The following is an 8,725-nucleotide window of genomic DNA, read 5'->3' as shown; positions in this document are numbered from 1 at the left end:
CTCTGGGTGGCCAGGACGTGGGCTGCACTGGGCCCAAGAACCGGACCTCCTGGGGCCACCTTGCCCGCGTGCGGAGAGAGCCCCAGGCAAGGCAAGGCCTTGGCAGCGTCCCTTGAGCACCTGGATGCAGCTGGGCCTGAAGCCGTGGCTCCTCCTGGACTTTTCACAGCCAGGAAATTCCTTCTTTGTTGCCGTTAGTCTGCACTGGCCTTCTGCTATGTGTGAACCCAAACAATCACGGGGTCAGAGACCTGCCTGGGGCCGAAAGGCTTCACGGAGGGGCTTCCGTGATGAGGGATTCTCTGCCTCGACGGCCCAGCAGGGCCCCACCAGGACTCTTGTGGGAGATGAGTGGGCCTGGGTGGTGGGCCTCTGGACGGGGCTCCAGAGGTGCCCAAGCCCGGGGTCGCACATGCTCACAGGGACTGGGATTTGGTGTGGGCTCATGCCAGCCGCCACTGGGAGGCACACAGCGTTTCTGAGTCCTGGGCTCCACGCGGGGGCAGTGTGTGCGTGACGGGAGCTTTTCTTGCAGTGCCCTCCCCTCCGGGGGTGTTCTGCCCGCCCAGGGACAGAGAGCTCGTGCGGCTCGCCGGAGAGCCCACACGACGGCACGCACCGTGGGTGCAGAGGCAGTGCGGTACTCCCGCTGCAGCACCCGGGGCCACACAGACACTGCCTTCCCTGCCCCTCTGGTCCCCCGCCTGCTCCAGAAGACCCCGCGGAAATCACACATGCCCACCCCTCCCAGAGCCCTGGCCAAACAGCAGGCCATGTCCCTCAGGAGCCCAGGGCCCAGGGCCCAGCTGGACCAGGGCTGGGGGGCCAGCGGCAAAAGGAGAGACGGTCCAGGAGGACGGTCCCACCCTAGAGCAGTGCAGGGCTGCGGCAGAGCCTCTGTAGTGGGGGCACCCTGTCACTGCCTCACAGACCCGAGTCCCCTAAGGGCCCCGCTCCTACCCGGGCGCTCTCCTCCTGGCCACGAGCCCTGGACCATTCTGTCCACACTCAGCCTGGGAGCCTGCACACTGATGGTCCCCAGACTCCGGTAAAAACTGAGGACAGGTAGCTGGATGTCCATTTTTATCTTTTGGACACTGGGGATAAACCAGTCAGGGTTTACGACCAGGATGACATCTGTGACGGCCCATGGGGAGGACACAGCGGCTGCACTGTGTCCCCAGTGGGCAGTGGGCCTTCCTCGTATTCATGGTTTCGTCTCACTGTGGAACCTGCCGGGGGTCCATGGCTTCTTACAGGGGACCTGAAATGCACTGTAGGACCAGACAGGGCACAAAGGAATGGACACGCCCAGGTCAGGCATCGCCCAGCCTGACAGTGGAGACACAGGTCCATGACACCGAGCTCCCCTCTCAGCCCAGAAATTCAAGGCTCAGAGAAGCGAAGGGACCAGGAGGGTCTGTCTGCTGACTGGCTGTAACCCCCACTTTCTCCAGAGAGGGTAAAAGACAGGTAGGACGAGCAACCCCAAGGTGGGCCCCCAGCCAGCCCCGGGGTTCAGGGCAGGGTCTCCCCTTCCCTCGCACAGCCCAGTGCCCTGACGCCCCAGGCAGCCTCTCACACAGGCCTCGGGCAGGCATCTGCCCCTCCCTAGGGGGCAGTCTGAACACCAGGTGGCCCTGATGGACGCCCCATTGTGTCCACTGCTCCAGGGCAGAAACAAGCTGGAGCCCACGCTGGGTCTGAGTCGTGGGGACAGTCCCGACAGTGAGCACCCTGGAGCTGTGGCAGGAATAGGTCAGGAGAATGGTCCCGCTGGGGGCAAGCAGGGGGGCCAGGAGGACGGGGTGCCTCCCATCCTCCACTGGGGGTCTCACAGCCCCAAGGCAGCACGCAGGGGCAGGGCAGGGCCTGTAGGGCTTCCCAGAGCCTTCTAGAGTTTGGAGGCATGGCGCAGGGAAGGCACTGGAAAGGACAATGCAGGAGAGGCCAGAGGAAGAGAGGGGACAAGCCCAGGTCACACGGCAGGTGTCCAGGGCATCACCTCCTAGGCCTGCTCCTCTCCTCGGGACCCCAGGGTTTCCTCCACCCGGGAGTGCAGCCCCACACCCTGCTCCCTCCGGGCCGAGCGGCCCCAGCAAGCTCTTCTGGCAAGGCCCGCAGGCTGCCTACCCACCCCAGGGCCCCACACTTCTGGAGGGTGCCGGGCTAAAGCCTGACGGGGTTGGGGGGAAGAAAACCTGCTGTCTCCCAAACACCTCAAGGCCAGACCACTGAGCCCCGAGCCGTCACCGCCCCCTGCAGGGCGTCCCCCTGTGCTGTGCCACCAAGCTGAGATCAGGAGAGGTGGAAGGAGCTGGGAAGAAGAGACCTGGAAGTAAATAAGCTGGGCGAGCACGTGTGAGCACGGGAGGGCTGTGGGGGGGGCCTGTGTGCCCGGGAGGGGGACAGACAGGCCCAGAGGGGACTTCCCTCAGACGTGCTCGGCTGGCCACGGGGCCTGTAAGACCCGGTCGGCCCGGCTGCCAGCACGCCCTACCCCTCTCACTGCTGCTGGTGTGCAAAGGGGCTGAATGAAACACCCCGAGATCCCCCAAAGCAAGTTCTCAGTAAGTCCACACTGCACGCAACATGTTTCACAGAGGTTTATTGAGCTTCTCCCGGGGGCCAGGTTCAGGCACTCACTGCAGGGGAACCAGCCGGCCGGCCGGGGAGATGCTGGACTGGGGCAGTGGACACAGGGCCCGGTGGCAACCCCACCCCCGGCCGGGGCGGTGGACACGCAGGAGGGCACAGGGGGCAGGGAGGAAGGCTGCGCCGGGGTGGAGGTGCAGGTCGTGGAGGAGGAGGAAGAGGAATGACTGCCACAGGGAAGGGAGAAGGGGAGGGAACAGCGTGTGTGGAGGCCCAGAGCATCAGGAGGCCAATGCGGGGGAGGGCAGGATAGGGTCAGTGAGGGCTGGAGCCCTGGCAGCCAGGGCAGGATGAGCGGGCCAAGGGCGAGGCCAGCTCACACCTGCCGCTCAGGCTGGGCCCGCTCCTCCGAGAACCCTCAGGAAACCCTGCCTGCCCATGGAAGTGCCAGCATCAGCCACTCTGGGTGCTGGGAGTCACTCTACTGGGAGGGAGACAGTGGCCGCACCCACCACACACCCACCTACCAAGCCCCACACAGGGCAGTGGGGGGGGGGGTGCCTGGGAACAGCCCTGTCCCACCCCATTTCACAGGGAGATAGCCCTCTGAAGCTAGTTTGGGAGGCAGGGAGCCTACCTGAAGCCCAGCACTCCCCTGGCCCCAGCCCCTTGCCAAGTTGCTCCTGGACTCCACACCAAACGGAGCCAGTTCAACTTGTCCCTTCTGGCCTCCCCCTGCCCGCTCCCCTGGATCTGTGAGAGGAAGGGAGGCAGGCCTAGCCAGGCCCCAGAGGCAGGGTGGGGGGGTGGCAGGGGTAGCCCCAGCTCCAACACTGGACCCCCAGGACAAAGCCTGCCAGGCCCACTGGGGCCAGTCATGTACAAGAAGTCAGGTGCTCCCCAAGCCCCAGGTGGGTTCACTGCTGAACCCCAGGACAGGGTGGGCAGCTGGTAGGAAGGGCCAGGTCTAAGAGGAGCTGGGGTGCTATCCTGGGCTGGGGGCAGGGTGAGGCAGGGGCTGCTTGGGGAGGAAAGAGGCTTTGGCTGGGGCAGGGCGGGGGGGACACGTGAGGAAAGCACTGGAGGAAGTCACCAAGCTGGGATCCGTGTCCCAGAGGCCAAAGGCCAGCACCACCTGGACCATGGGTCTGTCCTCACATGCACGAGGGGCTGTGGGAGCCAGACAGGCCTGCCTCATGAGTTCTGGGGCCCCACAGTGTGGGGTGCAGCCCATCAGCAGAAGGAACAGAGCAGGTCCCCCCGGCTGCTGACAGCGGCTCCCCTGAGCCTCCCTGGGGCTGGAGGGTGTGTGCCCGAGGCTGGCTGCACCCACACAGGGGACCAGAGGGGCCAGTCTCACATTTGCCCCAGACCCCTTCTCCCACAAGCATGGCCACCCCCCGCAGCACCCAGGGCTCTCCCAGCCCAAGGTGGCTTTTCATTTTCCAAAACTAAATGTGGAAGTGGGTGGGGGAACTGCACCATGGCCCTATCCCAGCTCTTGGGTGGGTGGGGGCAGGACAGGTCCTTGATTGGCACCCCCCCGGAAATCAAGGAATCAGGGTTTGAGAGTTTACCCAACCAAAGGGGGGACCCCTCTTGCCTCTGCCCAGGAGGCAATAACCCCCAGCCCTCAACGCTCTCGCTCTCGAGAGACTTGCCGAGTAGCTTCCTCTCCCTGTTAATCCGCACCTCACCGGGGGCAGGGACCAGAAAGGCAAGGAAGGGAAAGGACCTGCTAAAGCAGAGATGCCCTGTGGGAAGGGGACAGGCCAAGGAGAAACCACCCCAGCTCACCCCAACCCTACCCTGCCACAGCCCCAGCCAGGGGTGGCTCAGGGAGAATTCCCCAACCCACCAGGGTGACCCCTGCCAGGGTGCTGAGGGGCCCCGGACTCTAACCATTGGAGGGACAGGCCGGCTTCCCTCTGGGTGGGAAGTTCCTTGGCTGTGCGGCCCCCAACGCCCCAGCCCCAGGCCGCAGAGAAATTGTCTGGCTGGGTGAAAGAGAAAGGGGCTACATTCACGCCCCTCCCCGCCTTTCTCTCAGGGTCTTGTCCTGCTGGAGCCACAGGGCCAACCACAAGCTCGCGGGGCAGAGTATCCCGCCAAGGCCACGGAAACCGAAGGGGAGGGCCTCCGCACCTGGGTCCAAGCGATCCAGCCCCGAGCCCGCTGAGTCCCGGGTAGGGGCTCCATGGCTCGCGGTTAACTTCGGACTTGGTTCCTGCCTCCGCGAGCGACTTGCCCTCTCGGCCCAACAAGCTCCTGCCACGGCCCCGGTGCAAGCGAGGTCTCCGTCCTGGGAAGAAGTTAGGCGGCTGGTCCCAGGCGAGAGCCACACGGGTCGCAGGCAGCGGTGGCCCCGGACAAGGACTCAGCCACCGCCACCCCAGAGAAGTCCCTGCTGCCGCCAGGGCGTCCCGCGCGGCTGGAGTCTCCAGACCTGGTACAAATCACTCGCGACCGGGCGCAGGCAGGCCGAGAGGAAGCGGGACTTGCTCCCAGCTTCGGGGACCCCAGGTCGAGGCACTTCCCCGCCCCTCTGCCCCTGAGACCAAGTCGCCAGCCCCGCGCCGCGCCCAGCGAGCCCTCAGAAGGACGTGCCGGCCAGGACGAGCAGGACCCCATGGAGTTGGGGGGTTGCCTCCCCTGAAACCTCAACACATTCCCGGTTGAGAGTACGCACTTTCCGCGTCCCGGCGCCTCCTCCGTGAGTCAAGCCGCAGCGCTGGCGGTCGGCGAAAGTGGCTCAGCTCGGGCGCTCCAGTCTCGACGTTCCCGGGGCAGAGAGCAACGTCCGGGGACGCACGGGACGGGTGCGCCCGGCGGCCGGGGCTGCGCCGGGCGAGGCGAGCAGCGAGAGGGGAGCGTTCCGGCGTTCAGGCAACAGCTACCCCTAGTGGGAGAGCCGCCGGGGCCGCCGCCGCCCTGCGCCCATGCCCTGCGCCCCGCGCCCGCAGCGCCCCGCGCCCGAAGCGCTCCGGGGTTGGCTATGCTCAGGGACAGAGCTGCTTTCCCCAGCCCTCCTGTCTCCGGCGCCGGGCGCTCACGGCCCGCGGGCCCTGCCCTCCGCACCTTCCCGCTGCGCCCTAGGCCGCTGACCCTAGAACAACAGCGCCGGGCAGGGACGCGATGGGACGGGGCGGGCGCTGGCGGCGCCGCGGCGGCGCGCGGCCGCCTCGGGCAGCGGCGGGGGGCGCGGAGCGCGGTGTGCGTGGCGGGGCCGTGCGGGGGGTGGCCGTGTGCGAGGCGCGAGTGTGAGCGCGCGCGGGAGACGAGCGGGCGAGCGGGCGAGCGGGCTCCAGCAGGCGAGAGGCGCCCGCGGGCGAACGGGGAAGACAGCGGGGACCCAAAGTTGCCTCCTCGCGGCCCCGCTCCTCTGGCGGGGCGGGAGACGCGACCAGAGAAGCGGCGGCCGCGGACACGGGCTCCGGCAGCACCTGGGCAGCGGAACCGTAAGAGCATCAGCGGCGGGGGCGGCGTTGGCGGCGGCGGCGCGCGGGAAGCGAACCGAAGCTCCGGCGCGGCTCAGAGAGCGCTGGAGAGCTCTGCTCAGGTGCGCAACGAGAAGGGCGCGGGCCCGGTCCAGGCTGCAGGGACCGCAGCCGCGCCGGCGCTCGCACTAACTGGAGGACTTCCACTGCGGACGCCTGGGTCCCTGGGCCAGTTCGCCGTCCCGGGAGGCATCCCCGGCGGGGTCCCCCGCCCCCAGAGCTGGCTGGGCAGTCCGGCCCCGCGCCTGGACGCCCCGCCTTCCAACCTCCAGCGCCCGCCCCGGGCCCGCGATTTCTAAGGCATTGGCCGCGCTGCTGGGGCATCTCTGGGCTCAAGTTGCAAGGGGGCGGGCCCCACCGGAGGAGGAGTCTCGCGCCAAGTGAAGCTTCAGCTATAAATTGAGCTCCCTGCACAGTTTCCGCCAGATGCCTGGCCAGGCCGCCCCGCCGCTGGTGGGGGAAGAGGGTGGAGGGTCCCAGGGGGCTAGGGGGGCTACGGCCACCATGCTCCGCTCCCTCTTGCTTCACTCCCTGAGGCTCTGCGCCCAGACGGCCTCGTGCCTCGTGCTCTTCCCGCGCTTCCTCGGGACGGCCTTCATGCTCTGGCTGCTCGACTTCCTGTGCATTCGCAAGCATTTTCTGGGCCGTAGGCGCCGGGGTCAGCCCGAACCTGAAGTAGAGCTCAACAGTGATGGTGAGGAGGTGCCCCCCGACGACCCACCCATCTGCGTGTCCGACGACAACCGCCTGTGCACCCTGGCCTCGCTGAAGGCCGTGTGGCACGGCCAGAAGTTGGATTTCTTCAAGCAGGCGCACGAGGGCCGCCCAGCGCCCAACTCCCAAGTGGTCCTGCCCGAGGGGTTCCAGTACCAGCATATCCTCGATTTCGCGCAGGGAAATCGCCCACTGGTGCTCAATTTTGGCAGCTGCACCTGACCACCATTCATGGCGCGCATGAGCGCCTTCCAGCGCCTGGTCACCAAGTACCAGCGCGACGTGGACTTCCTCATCATCTACATCGAGGAGGCACACCCTTCCGACGGCTGGGTCACCACAGACACCCCCTACAGCATCCCACAGCACCGGAGTCTGGAAGACCGGCTCCTCGCGGCTCGAGTGCTGCAGCAAGGCGTGCCGGGCTGCACGCTGGTGCTGGACACCATGGCCAACTCCAGCAGCTCAGCCTATGGTGCCTACTTCGAGCGCCTCTACGTCATCCAGAGCGGCATCGTCGTGTACCAGGGCGGCCGTGGCCCTGACGGCTACCAGGTCTCCGAGCTGCGTGCCTGGCTGGAGCGCTACGACCAGCAACTGCACAGCGCTCTGCCCGGTCCCGTGTAGGCAACCAGCGGGCCACGGGCCGCACGGGGTGGGCCCTGCCTTTGAGTTCTCGAGGACCACGTGCCAGCACTCCAAGTGAAGTCAGGTCTGGCGAGGGCCCGGTGACACAGCTGTGCTGAGCCACACGCTGCAGGCTGGGTCTGCACCCTCAGTGGAGACACCTGAAGGCTCTCCCCCTGCCACCCCTACTCTGCTTCTGTGACTGTCCCTCACCTGCACCTGCCTGGCTGGCTCTGAATCACTCCCAAGGGTGCGTGCTGAGCCACCCCTCGTCTGTATGCCTGTGGACTTGTCTGCAGAGGCTTCTGCTGTGTTCTCACACACCACCTCCCCAGAGAGAAGAGCCAGCACCTCTCGCCAGGCACAACAGCCCCCCCCCCCGTCGGAAAGAGACTGGGGCTGCACCCTCACACCCTGAGCACAGCTGGGTGCCAGCTCTGCCCTGCAGCTCACCCTCCTTGCCTGGTACCGACACCTGTCGCGCTCTGCACGGGCATGCTCTGCTTTGTGTTTGTGTCTTGTCCTTGAGGTGGGTGGGGGGCTTGGGATGGGGAAGGGTGGGCAGGGTTGTTTCCCCCTCCTTATTTTGGGTGCTCTGGAGCCCCACTGCTGATGACGAGCCGTCTCTAACTGGTCTTGACCACGAGCTGCTTCCGAATTGCAGGGGGCTCACGGCAGAACCTGAAAACAGTGGGGGGGAAGTGCTCTGGGTTTCCATGGGGAAACCGCCATAACCTGGGTGGGAAAGGGAGGTTGGGGACTGTCTCGGCCAGAGGAGTCGGCCAGAGGAGGACGGCTCAGGAGGCACTGGTGAGGTGGTCCCAGAGCCGGAACGACAAGGAAGAGGCCAAGATTCCCAGGAAACTGGGTTTGGGTGGCCGAGTGGGGGCAGGAGTGGGGGGGAAACAGCTTGGGGACCCCAAGTGAGGGGCCCTCTGGGCAGCACTGCGGATTGCAGGGCCGGGAAGTGGGGGCCCCTGACTTAAAGGACATTTGGAGAGTGTTCTGCTGGGAATATTCCCTGTATATAAACTTCTTTCATGTTACAATAATAAAGGCTTGAATTAAACTGCCATCGGTTCCTTTATTTTTCCTCCCCCCTGAACAGCGGTGGGAATTAGACACAAATTTCTCCCTCAAGTCCCCATAGTGACCCCGGGGGGGAGGGTGGCTGGAAGGAGCCAGGCAGGACAGCGGTTGGCGGGGGGGGGGGGGGGGGNCCGCACTGGTGGGGGAGCGCTGCTGGCGGGGGTGGGGGGGGCGGCCTCTGGTGGGGGGAACCTGAAGAGAAA

At 66.2% G+C, this 8,725-nt stretch overlaps 1 protein-coding gene across 1 annotated transcript; it reads left to right on the top strand.

The window, feature by feature from the left end:
* The first annotated feature begins 5,837 nt into the window (after positions 1 to 5,837).
* Positions 5,838 to 8,506, top strand: DIO3 (iodothyronine deiodinase 3). The gene has a single exon (XM_037031541.1). The coding sequence runs from the start codon at positions 6,519 to 6,521 to the stop codon at positions 7,431 to 7,433; it is 915 nt and encodes a 304-aa protein (XP_036887436.1). The 5' UTR covers positions 5,838 to 6,518; the 3' UTR covers positions 7,434 to 8,506.
* The last annotated feature ends 219 nt before the right edge of the window (positions 8,507 to 8,725 follow it).

Source organism: Sturnira hondurensis, unplaced genomic scaffold (assembly GCF_014824575.4).
Source record: "Sturnira hondurensis isolate 20B ecotype Veracruz unplaced genomic scaffold, ASM1482457v3 Scaffold0021143, whole genome shotgun sequence".
Taxonomy (NCBI): Eukaryota; Metazoa; Chordata; class Mammalia; order Chiroptera; family Phyllostomidae; genus Sturnira; species Sturnira hondurensis.
The sequence above is the reverse complement of the archived record's forward strand: the minus strand, read 5'-3'. Positions and strand labels throughout refer to the sequence as shown.